At 36.7% G+C, this 20,660-nt stretch overlaps 1 protein-coding gene across 3 annotated transcripts in view; it reads left to right on the top strand.

Moving 5' to 3' along the window:
* The window catches only part of SLAIN2 (SLAIN motif family member 2), a 78,734-nt gene that overhangs the window by 17,683 nt on the left and 40,391 nt on the right, over positions 1-20,660 (top strand). For all 3 annotated transcript variants that reach the window (XM_058430045.1, XM_032135454.2, XM_032135455.2), the window contains exons 2-4: positions 9,000-9,148; positions 16,543-16,707; positions 18,431-18,589. In XM_058430045.1, the coding sequence (XP_058286028.1) occupies positions 9,000-9,148; positions 16,543-16,707; positions 18,431-18,589 (473 nt within the window). The remainder of the gene's footprint in view (positions 1-8,999; positions 9,149-16,542; positions 16,708-18,430; positions 18,590-20,660) is intronic.

Raw genomic sequence — 20,660 nt, 5'->3', positions numbered from 1 at the left:
TGCCTCAGCCTCCCAAAGTGCTGGGATTACAGGCGTGAGCCACCACGCCCAGCCTAAAGATAATAAGATAAACTTTTATTAATTAAAGTTTTTTAAATGATAGAATTATTAAAATGGAAACAAAATTACAATCTCAAAGTGGCCACTTTAATTTACTTTGGTATCCTCCCTTTATCTCTTTTCATATTGCTTTTCAGTGTGAATTCAGATCCAAATATTTGAACATGTATAAGTGTCTGTGTTGGGGATTGTGCATTGAACATTGTGAAGACAGTGTCTGTTCTTCTGCATTGAATGTACCTTACTCAGTGAATAGGTAGAGGGGGATGATTTAGGGGTGGTAAAAGTCTGATTATTTTCCTCAGCCTGTAAAAAATTGGCATGTAAAGAAATTTATTTCAATAATGCTTTTAATATAACTTATTTTTATCTTAAATTTAAATCATTTTTGTCCTTGGCTTCAGTAGCCTACTTTCAGCTGGCTACAATATGAAAAGCGATTCCTGCAGTTACCACAGATTCAGTAAAGTAACTCATGTCTCCTTTCCTCTCGCCATTATTTACTTATTAATATACGTCTACTATGTGAAGAAGTATATTAATGTGAAGAAAAGTCTAGAGAGACGTACTCCAAATTGTAAATAATTTTGGAGTATAATTTTGGTAGAGAAAGGGAGGTTATTATCATTTCTTATATTTGTACATTTCCATATCACTGAAAGTTATTACACTTAAAAAATAGTTATATTCTTAGTTGTCTTTAATCACCATATTATACAGGTATGTGTGACATATAGGCCAAAATATGACTTCTTATTGTAAGCTTTATATTACTTTATTCTTAATTACATTTCTAATAACTCAGTATTCAACAGTATACTTAAATTGTATCTAATAGTGATTAGGCCGGGCACGGTGGCTCACACCTGTAATCCCAGCACTTTGAGAGGCTGAGGCAGGTGGATCATTAGGTCAGGAGTTCGAGACCAGCCTGACCAACATGATGAAATCCCATCTCTACTAAAAATACAAAAATTAGCTGGGCATGGTAGTGCGCGCCTATAATCCCAGCTACTCAGGAGGCTGAGGCAGGAGAATCGCTTGAACCTGGGAGGCGGAGGTTGCAGTGAGCCGAGATCGCGCCATTGCACTCCAGCCTGGGTGACAGAGCGAGACTCCGTCTCAAAAAAAAAAAAAAAAAAAAAAATAGTGGTTAGTTCCCTTGTAATGATTGCTCTAAGGGAAAAAGTGGCATTTTGAAAGGCCAATTTATTCCTATCACATTTTAACAGCTTTATCAAGATATTATTTATATACCATAAAATGCACATGTTTAAAGTGTACTGTGGGCTGGGCATGGTGGCTCATGCTTGTAATCCCAGCACTTTGGGAGGCTGAAGTGGGTGGATTACTTGAGGTCGGGAGTTTGAGACCAGCCTGCCAACTTGGGAAAACCTGGTCTCTACCAAAAATACAAACATTAGCCAGCAGGGTGGTGTGCACGCCTGTAATTCCAGCTACTCGGGAGCCCGAGGCATGAGAATCACTTGAACCTGAGAGACGGAGGTTGCTGTGAACCGAGATTGTACCACTGCACTCTAGCTTGGGTGACGAAGTGAGACTCTGTCTCCAAAAAAAAAAAAAAAAAATAGATAAAAAATAAGAAAGTGTACTGTGGTTTTCAGTGTTCAGTAGTTTTTAATATATTCACAGAATTGTACAACCATCACCATAATTTAGTTTTAGAGTATTTTCAGCATACCGAAAAGAAACCCCGTACTCGTTAGTAGTCATTTCCCATTCCTTCTCTCCACCCCCTCATCCATCCCCAGGCAACCACTGATCAACTTGTCTCAGATTTGCCTATTCTAGACATTCCATATCAATGGTATCATACAATCTGCGATGTTTTGTGACTGGCTTCTTTTAGCATAATGTGTGAAGTTCATGTGTAGCATTTTTATTGCCTCCAACACATTTTTAAATGTCTCTTTTCAAATTATAAATACCAACTCAAAAAATTCAAACAGGACAAAAATGAATAAAATATAGTCTCTTATTAGAATGGGTGTAAAGAATAGAATTTCCTTTTTGACAGGGCAATCTAAATGTCTACAAAGATACTTTCTTAAAACATTTTGCATCAATGTTGTACATAGTGGAGACACTTAATACAGTCTTACTAGAGATGTTCCAGGAAGGTTTTCCTGAAGAATTAAGCTGATACCCAGTAGAAAATAGAGAAGAGCTGGGTGAAGTTGAGCAGGGGAGGGTGAGGTAAGCAAAAAGTGGAATGAAACTTGTTGCAAGGGGAACAACATGCACAAATGACCTAGAAGCAAAAGTGTTGAGCTTTCCAGGAATAGAAATTAATTCCATATGGCTGCTATTTAAATTTGTGTGGTGGAGGAAGGTGAGAAATGAAGCTAAAGAACCACAACAGTTAAGTCATTGGTTAGGTCTCAAGAGCTGTGGGGATCATTTTTAGAAAAAAACTCCATCTTAAGGGCAGAGGGAAACTGGCACAGAATTTTTAGCAAAAGAATACTAATAAAGTCAGATTTGTATTTTAGAAAACACTGGCTGCAGTGTACAAGATGAATTTGAAGAGCAGGCAAGTCCAGAGATTTGCAAAATTAAAAAGATTTTTTTTTCCCCAAAATTGTTTTATCCATTCTTTGGCCTTTGCATTTTTATATAAATTTCAGGATCAGCTTGTCAGTTTCTGTTAAATATGCCTGCTGAGGTTTCTAGGGTATGTTGATTCTCAAGGTCAGTTTGGTGGAGTTAACATCTTGTCGGTCTTGTGTTCAGATCTATAAACATGGTATATCTCTTCATGTCTTCTTTTAATTTCTCTCAGCAGTGTTTTGTAGTTTGCAGTGTACATCTTGCATTTCATTCGTTAAATTTATTCCTGAGTATTTTATTCCTTTTGATGCTGTTGTGAATGAAATTGTTGTATCTATTTCATATTCAGGTTGTTTATTGTGTTTAGAAATACAGTTTTTTGCTTATAGATCTTGTGTCTTGTGACCTTGCAGAACACATTTATTATCTTATTTCTTTTTAAGAGTTTTACAATGGATTTTCTATATGCAGGATCATGTCTGCGATTAAACATGTTTTACTTCTTTTTTTCTTTTTTTTTTTGGGGGGGGGCGGAGTCTCGCTCTGTCGCCCAGGCTGGAGTACAGTGGCGCAATCTCGGCTCACTGCAAGCTCCGCCTCCCGGGTTCACGCCATTCTCCTGCCTCAGCCTCTCCGAGTAGCTGGGACTACAGGCGCCCGCCACCACGCCCGGCTAATTTTTTGTATTTTTAGTAGAGATGGGGTTTCACTGTGGTCTCGATCTCCTGACCTCATGATCCTCCCACCTCAGCCTCCCAAAGTGCTGGGATTACAAGCGTGAGCCACCACGCCCGGCCTTGTTTTACTTCTTTCTTTTCAATCAAGATGCCTTTAGTTTTTGTTTTTTTTTTCTTGCCTTATTGTACTGTATATTACTTAATAAAAGTATGAGAGTGTACGTCCTTACCTTGTTCCCAGTCTTAGGAGAAAGTATTTGGTCTTTTACCATTAAGTCTGTTTTTCTGAAAGAGTTTGTGTAGGATTGGTATTGGCATTATTTCCTTAATATTTGATAGAATTAATACATGAAAACATGTGGACTTGAACTTTTCTTTCTGGGAAGGTTTTTAAATTAATTAATTAATTTATTATTTATTTATTTATTTATTTTTTGACAGAGTCTTGTTGTGTCAACCAGGCTGGAGTGCAGTGGCTCAATCTCGGGTCACTACAACCTCTACCTCCTAGGTTCAAGCGATTCTCCTGCCTCAGCCTCCCAAGTAGCTGGGGCTACAGGCACGTGCCACCATGCCCGGCTACATTTTGTTTTTTTTTTTTAGTAGAAACAGGGTTTCACCGTGTTAGCCAGGATGGTCTCAATCTACTGACCTTGTGATCCACCTGCCTCAGCCTCCCAAAGTGCTGGGATTACAGGTGTGAGCCACCATGCCAGGCTGGTTTTAAAATTTCTAATTCAGTCTCTTTTGTAAGTCTATTCAGGTTCTGTTTCTTGAGTTTTTAGAGTTTTTTTTTGGTAATTTATGTTTCCTAGGAATTAATCTGTTTTATCTATTTTACTGGCATTAGGTTGTTCATAATACTCGCTTATATTCCTTTTAATGTCTGTAGTGTTTGTGGTGATGTCCTCTCTTCTATTTGTTTTTGGTAAGTTATATTTTCTTTTTTCCTAGGTCAATCTCACTTAAAAATTTATTTTTTTATGTCTTTAAAAAAAAAAATAGGCCCAGTTCAGTGGCTCACGCCTGTAATCCCGGTACTTTGGGAGGCTGAGGCAGACGAATCACTTGAAGCCAGGAGTTTGAGACCAGCCTGGCCAACATGGTGAAACTCCATCTCTACTAAAAATACAGAAAACTAGATGGGCGTGGTGGCGGGCACCTGTAATCCCAGCTGCATGGGAGGCTGAGGCAGGAGAATAGCTTGAACCTGGGAAGCGGAGGTTGCAGTGACCCGAGATTGCAACAGAGCAAGACTCCATCTCAAAAAACAAACAAAAAAAAACAAAACAGAAAAGCACTTTTTCCCCCTATACTTTTCTGTTTTCTATTTCACTGATTTCTAGTTTAATTTTTATAATTTCCTTCCTTCTGGCTACTTTGGGTTTATTTATTTATTTATTTTTATTTTTTGAGACGGAATCTTGCTCTGTTGCCCAGGCTGGAGTGTAGTGGCGGGATCTTGGTTCACTGCAACCTCCACCTCCCGGGTTCAAACAATTCTGCCTGCCTCAGTCTCCTGAGTAGCTGGGATTACAGGTGCCCGCCACCACACTCCGCTAATTTTTGTATTTTTTAGTAGAGATGGGGTTTTGCCACGTTGGCCAAGCTGATCTTGAACTCCTGACCTCAGGTGATCCACCAGCCTTGGCCTCCCAAAGTACTGGGATTACAGCCTGGAGCCACCGCACCCAGCCTACTTTGGGTTTAATTTGTTTTTGTTCTAATTTTTCAAGCTTAGATTATTGATTTTAGACCTCTTTTCTTTCCTAATATAAGTGTTTGAAATTACAAATTTTTCTCTAAGCACTTTTTTAGCGTCATCACATAAATATTGGTATGTTGTGTTTTTGTTTTTAATCAGTTCACAGTAGTTTCTGATTTCCCTTGTGATACATTATTTGACCTTTGTTATTTATAAGTATGTTGTTTAATTTCCAAATATTTGGTATTTACTGAATTGCTTTCTGTTGCTGATTTCTAATTTAATTCCATTGTGGTCAGAAACCATACTTTAAATAATTTCAGTTTTTAAAAATTCAGTAAGACTTGTTTTATGTCCTAACCCATGGTCTATCCCAGAGAATGTTCCATGTGCAATTAAAAGGAGTGTTTTCTGTTACTGTTGGATGGAGTGTCCCATAAATGGTTAAGTAAAGTTGATTGATAGTGTTGCTGAAGTCTTCTGTATTCTTTCTGATTCTCCATGTAGTTCTTTTTTCAATTATTAAGAGTCGGCTATTGAAACCCCAAAACAAAATTTCTGAATTGTTTATTTTTCTTTTCAGTTCTATTTCTGTTGTTAGGTATGTTTAACTTTATAATGTTGTATCTTCCTTTTTGTTTCTAGTAATTTCTTGTTTCTAGTAATTTTTTTGTATCTTAAAGTCTATTGTCTAATAATTGCCACTCCAGTTTTTATAGTTACTTTTTCCATGGTCTTATTTTTTCCCCATTCTTTTACTTTCAACCTATTTATGAATTTGAATCTAAGATGTTTCTTTTGTAGACAACGTATCGTTGTGTCTTATTTTTTAATCCAGTCTGACTATCTGCATTTGAATAGGATGTCCCAGTTGCTTGTTTTGCCAAGTTGGAGGCTTAGCTCCCCATTGGGCCTCCATGACTTAATTTTAGTAGTAATAGGATAATGAAGTAATGTTTGTTTTTTTAAGCAAGTAAAAACTTGTTAAATCTCAACCTGCTTTAGGTTGCATGAACTGTAAATAAACTTGCTGTGTTCATCAGAATTGTGTCCCTCTTGATTAAATCATATTTTATGATTTAAGAAATTCTTAAGTGTCAAAATGAAAAAAATGTTTTTAGTGGGAAAAATAGTTATTTTGAACAAGTCCATGTGTTTGTAAGAAATGAGCAAAGAATATGATATGTATTGTTATTACAAATAGGTTTATTTGTAATGAGAGTTTACTTAGGATTTCCTTTTAAATTGAGAGACTTAAACAACTCTGTCCTGCTAAAGGTGAATTCAGTTATGTGATACAGCTCAGCTCATGTGTCCTCTGGCAGGTTTAGAAGTATGTACTTTGAAACCTCAACCAAAGGTTACCTGACCAAGGAATTTTGTGCCAATATCATATGGGCCAATGCCCTTTGTTTCTAGACTTCAGGTAGTAATACATAGGGACACTGAAATAAGAGGTTAGAGTGATATAGGAAGTTGGTGTACCCAGGGCTTACTGAATCATTGTCTCCCTTTTCATCGATATGAGTAAGTATGGACAAGTTGCTTTAATCTGCTAATGGAAGGAGCATTCTGTATTCCCAATTAAGGGAGCAAGTACAGGAATGGGAGAAAAAAATAGTTTATAAAGGTAGGCTCAGCAAGTCTTGGTGACAGATTATTGATAAGAGTAGAAAATAAGATGGAGCAATCCTAAATTACAAGTTTCAGTCTTTATAACTGAAAGAATTATAATGCTATTAACAACAGGAAAGAAATGGGATTTGGGGGTGGGGGGCAGTTGTGATGTTTTAGTTGGTTTTGAATTATTGTTGTATTCATTTAGTTTGTAGTAGTTTCTGTATTTTTAAAGATGCCAGCGCACATTGCAACTTTTTAAAAACAGCTTTATCAAGATATAATTTATATACCATAAAATTTATTCATAGCTTATAATCAACATACCATAAAAGTTGTTATATGTTAGTGAATTTAGTATATTTACAATGATCAAGCCATTACCATAATTATCACTACCATATAATTTTAGAACATCTATATCACCCTAAAAAGAAACCTCGTTCCCATTCCTACCTCCAGCCCTAGGCAACCACAAATCTTTTCTGCTCCATATGCTTTTCTAGACATTTCATATAAATGGATTCTTATGTGTCAGTATGCATTTACTGAACATAATGTTTTTGAGGCTTTTTTTTTTTTTTTTTGACAGTGTTGCTCTGTTGCCCAGGCTGGACTGCAGTGGTGTGATTGTGATCTTGGCTCACTGCAACCTCCACCTCCCGGGTTCAAGCGATTCTTGTGCCTTGGCCTCCCGAGTAGCTGGGATTATGGGTGCCCGCCACCACACCCGGCTAATTTTTGTGTTTTTAGTAGAGATGGGGTTTGTATTTTTAGTAGAGATGTTGGCCAGGCTGGTCTTGAACTTCTGACCTCAGGTGATCCACCCGCCTCGGCCTCCTGAAGTGCTGGGATTACAGGCATGAGCTACTGCACCCGGCCCTGCTTTGCACTTTTTAAAAGGGAGTTTTATAGCCAGCAGTAGGGGAACTATGTACTTAGTACATGTGAGCCATGTGGATAAATTATGTAAAACCAGTCAGTGTAGGAAAAATATATATATTGAAAGAGTAGTGATAATGTCATAAAATGGTTTTATTATTGTTATTATTCATCTATAGAGGTTTACCTTGCTAAACATTTGCTGACATAGAATATCAGTGTGTATTATTTACCACAATTTTTAAAGTGTAATTGCTGAGGTAGAGATTTTTATTAAAGAATCTTTGCAGTATTTAAATTGGAAAGAGAATGAACCCCATTGATTTCATTTTGAATTGATAGTTATTCCATAAATTGAGATTTTATTTCACTATTTTTGTCCAAATGAATTTGGATTGTAGACTAGAGAAATGGTCATCTACCCCATTAGTTAGCCTTGATGATCTTGATCAAAACTAAATAATACATGTGAATGACAGACCTAAGTTATAGATGGGGAAAAGAGACAAGTGATGGAAAAGGTACTGTTGCCACTAAAAGTAGTTTGTCTATTGTAGTTCTGTAGATACATATTTATTTAAATATTTACAGTGAAACAACACTTCATGTTATTACACTAACTTGATTAATGTAAATGTGAAATTATTAACTCCTTATTGAAACCTTTCACTAGATATACAGTATCAAAGCCTAATTTTGTTTGCTTCATAAATTCCATTTAAAGTGTCTTAATTTGAAAATCACCCTGGTTAGAAATCAATATTTGCATTTTTCATATGGAGTCACACTTGAAATAAATTAATAGTAACTGACATAATCTGGATTAATCTGAGAAACATGAAGTAGAAAATTTATATACACACCTCCGTATCTTCTGCTCAACTTTTCCCTTCTGTATACCTTCCCCATTAGCTTATAAAATACTGTCTCTTGTCCTTTTCTGAAACTGAAGCAGTTTAGTAATTCATTCACATTTAGTTATTTAGGGTTAAAGTATTGCTTTTCTCCAACACATTGTCATTTGAAAAGAGGACTACAAATTGGATACTGCTTAACTAAAAGGAATGAATCACTAATGGTAGATGTTTCTGTATGTGGTGGGAAGGGAAATAGGTGGAGAGCAAGGAATTTAGCTCCTTCTTCTGCTTCCTAGCTAGATTTAATAATATGGCTATATTAGGGAGTTAGTCAAGTACTGTTGAAAACAGAATAAATTGTTGGAAAGACAGGTGTTTTCTCATAGTCTTAGTAAAACACCTACTTTAGGAATACCTCATTTGGGTTCACTTAGTACTTGGAATTTGGATTTATATTGATTGTTTTACTATAATTTTCTTCCTGTGCAGTAAGTAAATGTGGGTGATTTAAAATATACTTCATGACTTTTACTCCCTTCTCCCCTATTTAAATCGATCCAAAAGGATCCCTGTTTTATATAACCTTGTGCTTAATAAGGAATTTTCTGTTTTTTTGTTGTCTTCTTCTAGGCTGTATTCATCACCAAAGAAAAAACTTACACCAATGCAGAAATCGGTTAGTCCATTAGTTTGGTGCAGGCAAGTTTTGGATTACCCAAGTCCTGATGTTGAGTGTGCTAAAAAATCTCTTATCCACAAACTTGATCAAACTATGTCAGGTATGTCTATAATTTTGCTTGTAAATTCATCTCTTTGCTTTCTTTAGTCAAAAACCATAAATGTTGAGCAGTGTGTTTTTAGGAAGCAATTCTTTGGATCATTTTTCAAATCTCATTGTTCATACCATCATGAGAGTTTTTCCCATGTTCACATAACCCTGTTCTATCATTTACTTAATAGCTTTTAAAAAAATCTTGTTTTTATTTAGCCTCATCCTAAAGAATAATATCCATGAAACAATGAATTTCGTATAAGCTTTTTTCTAATACAAGTTAAATAACTATTAAAATATAAAATGTCTGCTATTGTATAAAATCATCTCACATTCCACTGTTTGGAGAAACTGGTGTGGTAGAAAGATACAAGTGAAGAACTACAGAGACCTTGTTCTCACTCTAACCCTTAATTGCTCTGTCACTGCATTATTTGACTTGTGTGAGCTCAGTTGTCTCATAAGAATGATGAACCTTGAAAGGTAATTTTAAGGGTTAAGTGTTATGTGAAAGAGCCTAGCGTGTTTTCTGGCTAACAGTTAAGTGCTGAGTAAATGTATTCATTTCCCTTGTTATGTAAAACTATTTGGCATTTTAGGTTTAAATTGCTTTTATGCTCTTTTGTTTAATAGCATTCACAAAGCTGACAAAATGTGTCTGTGGCCATTTATAACATTTAATGTAGCATGCCAGTGTGGGCAGAAATGTAGGAAAAATATTTCTTCTTGTATTTCTCTCAGTCTGTTTTATGAAACACTCAGATAGTAGTAAAAGATGGATGCATGATTAGTTTTGTTTTTGTTTTTCTGCTTTTTATTTACTTGGCAGCCATGTACTTAAAATTACTTATTTTGGCTTTATTATAGAAAACAATATGTGCTTTGTGGTTAGAGTTTAAGCTGAAAATGGTCACGAGAAGCAGAGGGGACAGTTAAAGTGATAAAATGAAGTTTATTTGGCGATAAGGGATAGTGGTTGTTATATGCAAATAACTTACAGGATGTTATTACAGAGGTTCTGAATCTGGGTCAGTTTTGACACTAAAGTATTACTTTTCCTCTATGTAAAGAACCCTTTTGTTTTTGTTTTTTGGTTTTTTTTTGATATGGAGTCTCGCTCTGTTGCCCAGGCTGGAGTGCAGTGGTGTGATCTTGGCTCACTGCAGCCTCAGCGTCCCGAGTAGCGGGGACTAAGGTGCCCACCACCACTCCTGGCTAATTTTTGTATTTTTTTGTAGAGATGGGATTTTGCCGTGTTAGCCAGGCTGGTCTTGAACTCCCGACCTCAGGTGATCTGCCTGCCTCAGCCTCCCAGTCTGCTGGGATTACAGGTGTGAGCCACCATGCCTGGCCAAAGAAGCACTTTTGAAAAAGCAATAGCTTTTATGTGATTTTTTAAATGTTTAGTGTGACTATCAGCTTGTTTGTTTGAATTATACCCTGGAGCTTGATTTAAGTTATATTCATAAGAGATTATTAGAAATATGTAGACAAGCTAGTAGACCATTTTAAATAGCTGGACATTTTCTGACCAATTTCTGGCATTAATATACTTAATGCCACAGAACATTAAGTATGGAAATTTTCTGACTATATATTGAGAATATTCCTAGAGGGCTAGGTGCGGTGGCTCACACACCCAGCACTTTGGGAGGATCACTTGAGTCCAGGAGTTCAGAACCAGCCTAGGCAACATAGTGAGACCCCGCCTCTACAAAAAATAAAGTAAAAATAGCCAGGCATGGAGTGCGCCTGTGGTCCCAGCTAGTCGGGAGACTGGGGCAGGAGGATCCCTTGAGCCCAGGAAGTTGTTGCAGTGAGCCATGTTTGCACCACCGCACTCCGGCTTGGGTGACAGAGCAAGACCCTGTTGCCAAAACAAAACAAACAAAAAGTATATATATATATATATGTCCCTAGAAACTGTTTTTCAGTACCCCACCTTAGAAATAATATAATTTACAATTTAATTAGGAATTTTCATCATTCAACAGTATGTATTGAGAATCTGCTATATTAGGCATTGTTCTCAACACTGAAGTTATGGCAGTGAATATAATAGACCAAAAAATGGCTTACTTCTTGGAGCTTATATTCTCATAAGAGGAGTCAGACAGTAAGCAAATAAATAAAACTCTGGCAAACTTTTTCTGCAAAAAGCCAGATAATAAACAATGTTAGTCTTTGTTGCCTGTAAGATCTCTGTTGCAGTTACTCAGTTTTGCTCTTGTAGCATGCAAGCAGCCATAGACAATACATAAATGAGTGGGCATGGCTGTGTTCCAGTAAAACTACTTACAGAAACAGGTAGTGGACTACATTTGGCCTGAAGGCTATATTTTACCAACCCCTGGTTTAAAATGTCCTAAGGAGTACGAATTATTAGCAATTGGTGACTAGCAGCTTGGACTTGGGTAAAAGCAAGGCTGCTGCACCTCAAAAATAACAATTTCGAGTGAGTGGCTTTTTGCTTTACTGCAAGGAGGATATTAGGAGTGGGTAAGAGGCAGTTCACGAGTTTGAGCCATAACTAGGTGTAATTAAGTACTGCATCTGTTTAACATTGTTTAAATTTTACAGCTGTATTCATAGAACACTAGCTACAGCTATAAATACAATGTATATTTGAAATATATATGTTTGAAATTTTTTAAGGAAAAAAATTTGGCTTTTACAAGTTTGAGCTTTGTAGTTGTAAATCCCCCATTTCCCAAGGAGATTGTTTTTTTTTTTAAATACACATTTTTGGTAAGGCAGAGCTTCCTAGGAACTTAAGTGCTGTATTGCAGCAGAACAGTTATTACTCCTTCACACTCAGGTTCTCTGCAGTGCACTATCACTCGTTCCTAAAATTTTCTTCACTTGTTTTTTTTGATAATATATTGTCTTTTTAACCCTCATTTACCCTCCCTGCTCTTTTCAGTTTTCATTGAAGATTCTTCCTTTTCTGCCCATCTTTTAAAAATTGTCATAAAATTATATAATACAAAATTATCCATTTTCACCCTTTAAAAATGTACAGTCCTGTGGCATTAAGTACATTCACGTTACTGTGCAACTGTCACTATCATATCCAGATGAAAAGAACTTTTAATCATCCTATACTAAACTTTTTCATCATCCCATACTGAAATTCTGTACCCGTGTTAATCAATAACTTCCCATTCCCTTTGCTTCCTCTCTGCCTGTTTTAGGTTTAGGTTGCCTCAGGTCTGTCTTTTGCCTCATGTCTCTCCCTGTTTTGGTGTTTTCATCTGTTTATATGGTGTCTAGTATCACCTCTATTGAATCACATTCATTCATGCATATATTCAAATAATTTTTAATGCAAACCTGTTAAGTATCAGGCTTTGGGAAAAGGGTGGAGGTGGGGTACATTATAAAGAAAAATGAAGACTGTACTTGGCACTTAATGGAGTTTATCATCTAGTAGGGGAAATGTACTACAAATAATCTTTTTAGTGATATATATATAATAAAGGAATAAAGGTACAGTGCTTTGAGAAATAGAAATTTTCCCTTAGGAAATGATGTTTGGCCTGAAACCTTAAGATTCAGAACAATTTAAGTGTGGTAAGAAAGAGATGGGGCCGGGCATGGTGGCTTACACCTGTAATCCCAGCACTTTGGGAGGCCAAGGTGGGCGGATCACCTGAGGTTGGGAGTTCGGGACCAGCCTGACCAACATGGAGAAACCCTGTCTCTACTAAAAATACAAAATTAACGGTGTGGTGGCGCATGCCTATAATCCCAGCTACTTGGGAGGCTGAGGCAGGAGAATCACTTGAACCCCGGAGGTGGAGGTTGTGGTGAGCCAAGATCGCACCATTGCTCTCCAGCCTGGGCAACAAGAGTGAAACTCCGTCTCAAAAAAAAAGAGATGGAGTGGAGCATTCCAGATAAAAAGAAAGGCACGTGCAAAGGCTCCATGTGGGATGAAGCATGACATATATGAGGAAGTTACTGGAGAAGAGTAAGGAAGGGAGAGATGTGAGATAAGGCCAGAAAGATACATAGGGGCCAGACTCTGTAAAGCCTTATAGGCCATGTTAAAGATTGTGGACTTTATTCTTTTTCTTTTTTTTGGAGACAGAGTCTTGGTCTGTTGCCCAGGCTGGAGTGGAGTGGTGCGATCTTGGCTCACTGCAACCTCTGCCTCCCGGGTTCAAGCAGTTCTCCTGCCTCAGCCTCCTGAGTAGCTAGGATTATAGGTGCCTGCCACCACACCCAGCTAATTTGTTTTGTATTTTTAGTAGAGACGAGGTTTCACAATGTTGGCCAGGCTGGTTTTGAACTCCTGAGCTCAAGTGATCCACCTGCCTTGGCCTCCCAAAGTTCTAGGATTACAGGTGTGAGCCACTGCAACCGGCACCCGGCCAATTGTGGACTTTGAGAGCACTAGAAAAATATCGAAGGGTTTTCTGCAAGGGTGTAGTGTATGTGGACAGGAATGACGTCATCAATTTTATTTTGGAAAGATTATTCTAGTAGTAGTATGGAAAGTAGGTTGGAAAGAGGCAAGAGTGAATGTAGGGTGCTTTTGAGGAGGGTTGGTAATGATAGCTAGGCCATGTGTGCTGAATGGAAATTATAGTAGATATGGTAATAAAAAGGAATGAACCAAATATGAGGAAATGGTAGACAAGAATATCAGTAGTGGTTTCTAAGTTGCCAGCTTCTGCAACAAGATGAATATTGGGATCATTCTGGAAGAGGGACCCTTGTAAGAGAATTGGATGTTAGTGCAAAGATCATGAGTTGATCTGATATGTTGACTTAGATACATTTGCCATACCCAAGGGGAGAGACATTAAATGGGTGGTGTATATAGGTCTGAAGCTCAGAGGAAAACAAGACTAGAAATGTAAATAATGAGGAGTGTTTAGCATATAGATAATAATTGATGTTGTATGATTGAGATTCCTTAGGAGAAAGAATACGGCATAGAGTGAGAAGATAAAAAGGCTTAGAACTTGGAATGATAGTGATTAATAATTGAGTAAAAGAGAATAAACTCCAGAGGAGATGAAGGAGGAGGAAAAAGATAGAATTTAGCAACTGTATTTCTCCACAGGTTGATAGTTCCAAGATCGTGCCACATACTGCATACTAAATATATATAAAATATTGTTTTGTCTTGCGGCGTCTTGTCTCATGGTGACTATGTACAAAACTACATGGTCCAAATTACTGCATTGTCTCACTAAACAGAAAATGTATGTTCCTCTTCCCCAAAACCACCACTCTACCAGTAGGCAAACCAGACGTTTCATTCAGCTGATTTCTTTTCTTTAGCAATCCTTTCCAGTTCTTAATATCTATCCTTTTTTCTTTTTTTTTCCCTTTTTTCTAGTCACCATGTACTACCTAGTTCAGTCTAACTTATTCAGCATCAAGATTTCTGCCATTTTTTCTCCTTACACTGATCAGATCATATCATGCTTGATCAAAATCACTGATAGTTTTATCACTGCTACTAAATAGGTTTAGAAACCCACTAACTAGGTTTCAGACTTCTGAGCTAGTGTTTCGGGCCTTCCATGACCTGACTTCAGCTTGTTTTATCTGTTTTGTCCCTCCCCTGTACTTTATCACACTTAACCTGGGCATGCTCTGCATTTCCGAGACACTGCTTTTGTTCATCTTATAAATACTGAGTAAAGCACCTACTTTCCGCATCCTATCAAGTTACTACTCATCCTCTCAAGACTGCTTCAATGCCTATCCTTCCAAAAAGCCTTACCCAGTTTCTCTCAGTTGTAATGAATTACTCCTAACTCTGTCTTTCTATTGCCCTTTGCACCTTTATGATAGTACTCATTTCATTTTGCCTTGCAATCTTTGTTGTCTCTGCCTGTGCAACTTGGCTGCAAGCCTCTTAAGAGAGAGAGCACCATATCCTATTTCTTGTATATATTGTATAAAGTGCTCTTTCCAGTGCTCATAAATATTGAATAAGCTGTGGATATTAGAATATGAAGGAAGGGGCTGGGCACGGTGACTCACGCCTGTAATCCTAGCACTTTGGGAGGCCAAGACAGGCGGATCATCTGAGCTCAGGAGTTCGAGACTAGCCTGGGAGACATGGCAAAACCTTGCCTCTACTAAAAATACAAAAAATTAGCCAGTCGTGGTGGCGGCACATGCCTGTATTCCCAGCTATTTGGGAGGCTGAGGCACAAGAATCGCTTGAGCCCAAGAGGCAGAAGTTACAGTGAGCCGAAATCACGCCACTGCACTCCAGCCTGGGTGACAGCGAAACTTTGTCTTAGAGAGAAAAAAAAAAGAAGATTGAAGGAAGAAATAGTATTTTAAGTGTTAATTTTTTAAATATATGCATTTGATATCAGTCCTACTGTTGTACTATTTATTTAATTTTACATGCATAGCACCTTTTTTTTTCTTTTTTTGACAGAAGTATTCAAGTTGACTTTTTTTTTTTTTTAAGGATTTCCCATGTCTTGACCTTAAACTGGCTTAATAATAGTTGGTATTGCTTTAAAAAAAAATCCAAACTTTGAAAAGGCTATTTAAACAACTTATTGCATAGCTTTTAAAAAAAGTAATAGGTTGAGTGCAGTGTCTCACCCCTGTAATCCCAGCACTTTGGGAGGCCAAGATAGGAGGATCACTTGAGGCCAGGAGTTTGAGACCAGTCTGGGCAACATAGTGAGACCACATCTCTACAAAAAATATATATATATTTTTTCGAGACGAGTCTCACTCTGTCGCCCAGGCTGGAGTGCAGTGGCACGATCTCTGCTCACTGCAACCTCTGCCTCCTGGGTTCAAGTGATTTTCCTGCCTCAGCCTCCCAAGTAGCATGCACCACCATGCCTGGCTAATTTTTTTTTTTTAAGTAGAGACAGGGTTTCACCATGTTGGCCAAGCTGGTCTCGAACTCCTGACCTCAAGTGATCTGCCCACCTCAGCCTCCCAAAGTGCTGGGATTACAGGCATGAGCCACTGTGCCTGGCCCAAAGAATATTTTTTAAAAATAAAAAGTAATACATTTGTTACAGAAAAATGAGAAAACATAAGTATGCTTTTATATTCCATTTATTTTTAAAGGTCACTCAGGATTGATACAGCAAGTATCAAAGAATAAACTTTCCAACATAGAAGAAGTGAATTAAGTGGCCAATAATCTGTTTAGGAGTTACTCTTCCTGCATTATTTTTGTTGTTTGGTGTGTGGCTACTGTTTTATTTGCATACACAGTTTAAGATAATAGGAACAATTTGTTGGGATTATTATATTTTTCCCCCACTACCATAAGAATATTTCTTCATTTAAATTGAGATAAATAATGATTTAGTTTTCTAATAGGAAAACTTTAGAAATGAAATGTTAACTTTTTCTCAGTTACTAAATTTGATTTTCCCCTTCTCATTAATGCAGCTCTCAAGAGGCAGAATTTATATAATAATCCTTTCAACTCTATGAGTTATACAAGTCCTTACAGTCCAAACGCCAGTAGCCCATACAGCAGTGGCTTCAATTCTCCATCCTCAACCCCAGTGCGACCTCCTATAGTCAAACAGCTTATACTTCCTGGAAATTCAGGTAAGGAGAAAATGATATGGAGCTATTAAGGAATGTTTTTTAGCTTACTGCACTGTATCAGAAGGTAATATTCATCTGCAGTTCGAGTTCATTGTATTTATGAAACTTCTAACTGGTTAAAGAAAATATCATTGAGGAGCAACTTAGCATCAGTTACTATATTAGGCACCAGGGTATAAACATAAGCCAGTGTGTTAAATACGTAAAATTTTCTTTATCATGTACCTAAAAGTTTGTAAGTCTGGCTTAATTAAATGGATTACAAATGTGATTCTTTTAATGAATAGGTCCTTACTGAACAGCCTACTTGGGTTGTAAAAACTACAGAATTAAAACCTCTTTATAGGAATTTTAATAAACTTTGATACTGCAGCTAAATAATAATATGAGGTTAGAGGTGAATGTACCAAAAGAGTGAGAGGGGCAGTAAATGCTGTGGGAAGGCCAGATTGCTATAAACCAGGGAAAGAATGTTCTGCTCTGAGGCTGTTACTGTGTAGCTTACTCTTCACGAATTCACCCATTTATTTACTCTTATTGTCACTGAAGCTGTTGTTACGACTGATTATTATAACTTCCTTAAAAATAAGGTTAACCACCTCAAATTTTGACCTATGCACTCCCTAATGATCCTACTCTTTGTGTAGTATATAGGTTGTTACTTGCTACTTACTTCACCTATGATGATACCATGTTAAAAAGTTTAAGCTGCAATATTTGTTTAAAATAGGTAATTTCATTCAGTCATTATTTGAGCCTGACCTTGTAGTACTTTTCCTATCATGTGCACTCTGCTCTTCTTTCACTAATAGTATAAAGATTAATTATTTTGTACTCTTCTCGCTCTCCTTACATGCTTTTCATGTTGGAGCTGACTGTTATGGTGAAGAATTCTGGAAAACAAGTGTTTCAGATAAATCTGTAATAGAAATATTAGTGACAGTGTTGGGATTTCATTATTTAGTAAAAGTTGATGATCTGATAAAAATATTTCATTAGAAACAAGTTAGACTTTTTTGGATGTGTGTATTCTTTATTCCTCTGGCCTGTTTTCTGTCTTCCTTTTGGTTTAGAATGATAAAGTACTTTTTATAAATTGAGTCTTTTTTTTTTTTCATCCCATCTTTTGTGCTTCACTGCTAAACTTCAGAGAAATCCTTAGATCCCCATTACTAATTCGGCAAAGAAGTTTTATAAACGTGGCATACTGTAGGAGAAACAAGCCTCATGGTCTTTGTTCCTAAAATCTCTAAGGAATCTAATTTTATTCAAATTATAGTTTTCTCATTTAGAAAAATGAGGGAAAAAATGATGGTGTTTCTTAACGACTGTGAATTCGGGAGAAGAAAACACTACATCATAAACTCATCTATTTATAGAGCAGTTTCATTGGCTATCTTGTGCAAGTTGAAATCCTTAACATATAGTTATTGAACACCAATTACTTGCCAGGCACTGTGTTGAAAATTGAATTGTTACTTAAGAGAATAGATAAGTTATACTTAGATGAAAATATGTTTATGCTATAGCATATAAAGGAGTCTCAGTAGCCCTCATTTTTCTTAATGAGGTCAATTTCTAATTTCAGGGAATTTTTTAAGCAGAAAAGGCAGAACAAGAATGAATTAAATCAAAGGATATAATATCAAGTTAGTTGCAGCAGGCATTTATTCAATAGTTGCTTTACCAAAGTTTGAATTTTTTTCTTTTTTTTTTTTTTAAGGTAACTTGAAAAGCTCAGACAGAAATCCTCCACTCAGTCCTCAGTCCTCTATAGATAGTGAGTTAAGTGCTTCAGAATTAGATGAAGATTCAATTGGATCCAATTATAAGCTAAATGATGTAACTGATGTACAGATTCTAGCCCGGATGCAGGAAGAAAGTAAGTATTCTAATTGTTAAGAGTTGAGGTTTTTTACTATTGCATAATTTTGTTGTATATTAAATATGTCTTAAAGTATTGTGGGGATAGTAATATAGTGAAAGTAGAAATGTTGCAGTAGACATTTCAGAGGCTTAGTCAACATATGTACATGTTTATTCATCAACTTGTTTTCAGAGTCCATTTTTACATAGAGCAGTTATGCTGTGTGAGGGACAAAAAACAGCATTTATGCTGCTCTGCTTCTGTGACTGGTTTTCATACCCTGCATGTTACTGTGCACTGGCACTTACTCTTGTAATTGTTATCTATTACCCGTTGTGTTTTAGTGTAAACCAGCGTTTCTCAATTTTTTTTCTTTTCGGTTGCTCCCCTAAGGAGCCTTGTTAAAAACTTCTTTTCCTTTTTACCCACACTCCCCATGAAATCTTAATACCACAAGATATACTCTATATAAGTTTAAGTACTATGAGGGCCATATACAATTATGACATCTAGGAATTTTTTCACACCCCAAGAACCAGTTTTTGCCCTCTTGGGAATGAATATGTCCTCACTTGAGAATACATGGTGTAAACTATAAAAAAGACCTTTAGGAGAACATTGGAATTGTGACAATAAATTAAATGAAGCATGTGATGGTGCTTTGCAGAGTGAACCATGAAAACTGTTTAGGTCACAGATACCTTTGAGAATCCTATAAAAATTATAACTACTTTTATCATCAAAATGTACATATTCCCAAAATTTTTAATACTTTTTAAAGGGTTCATGGTTACTTGCCCTGGTACTCATCTGAAGGTAGTTATTCTTGCCAATGCATTTCATTAGAAGATGCCATCTGCATAACTATGAAGTAAGAAATCTTTCTAAAGCAATCTCTTTAACCTTTACAATGAAATATGTTTTGACAAGTCTTGACAGGTGGCCGAGGGTAATGGAGCATTGCTACGGTTCAAAAACTTTCTGTTGTCTGTGTATATAATAGGTTCTCTTTAAATATGTAGTAAGCTTTATCAAACTGTAGCATTTATTAAGAAACTAAAGTGTTTCTTATTCTGCTGATTCACTTCCCATTTCCATATAGCTTCCCCTAGGAAGATAGAAGGACTCAGGGCTTGCTTTATTTAGCCCTGCAACCTAATAGCAGAGTACCCTTTTCTTTTGTAATTTTAATTAACTCCTCACTGAAACTGTGGTATTGTCAGCTGGTTAGGGGCTGGTTATTGTGATGTGAAAAAATAAAGAATGCTGCCTAACTCTGTACTTTAGAACAAGTTCTCTCATTTCTTTGAACCCTGGCGTTTTAGATCCTAGTATTTTGTTAGAAGCTCAACCAGCTCTTTGCTTTTGGTTTGTATTGTGTTTTGGTAACAATAGAAATTTTAGTCTTACTTCAATAATTTTTTCTAAGCCATCCACGTGCGTGAATATTTATTTTCCTGGTGAGTAAAAATAGTAATAAAAATATATGTGATACTTCTTGAGAACTACAGCTTTTTTTTTTTGTCTTAGAGATGATTTTCGTTTTTACAACATTGTCTTTTGTAATGATTAGAAATGTAGAACTACAGATTTGGGCAGTTGCCTGGTCAAGGTCCTTCATTTTTAAGATGAGAAATGCAAGATCCTATAGTGATTGTGATTTCCTTAGGATCTCCTTGTTAGGAGAGCCTACATCAGGAACTGGGTTTTACTTTGCTAACAGTGCTCTTTTCATTGGTCTGTTGTCTTTTGTTAGGTGACTTTAGTGCCATGTTGGCTATAACTAGACACTAAGTAACTTGTTGGTTACTATTTTGGTTCCCAGACTAACTGAAGGGCTAAGTGGACTCCAGGAATTTATAGTTTTAAAGATACTCTAGGGTGATTCTCATCCACTAGTTTGATGAACCGTGTTGATAGCACTTTCTGTGTGTGAATACATGACTTTAGGATTTGAATACCACTTTATAACAGATCTTTTTGACTGGAGTGCTAATAGTTAGCAGGATGTGCTCAGAATATTACCTAAATTCTGTACGTTTGCATTGCAGTTTGTTTCTTCATTGACTATGTTATGTATCAACTT

Source organism: Hylobates moloch, unplaced genomic scaffold, assembly GCF_009828535.3.
Source record: "Hylobates moloch isolate HMO894 unplaced genomic scaffold, HMol_V3 SCAFFOLD_17, whole genome shotgun sequence".
Classification (NCBI taxonomy): Eukaryota; Metazoa; Chordata; class Mammalia; order Primates; family Hylobatidae; genus Hylobates; species Hylobates moloch.
Note: the sequence above shows the minus strand (reverse complement) of the source record. Positions and strands in the feature narration are given on the sequence as shown.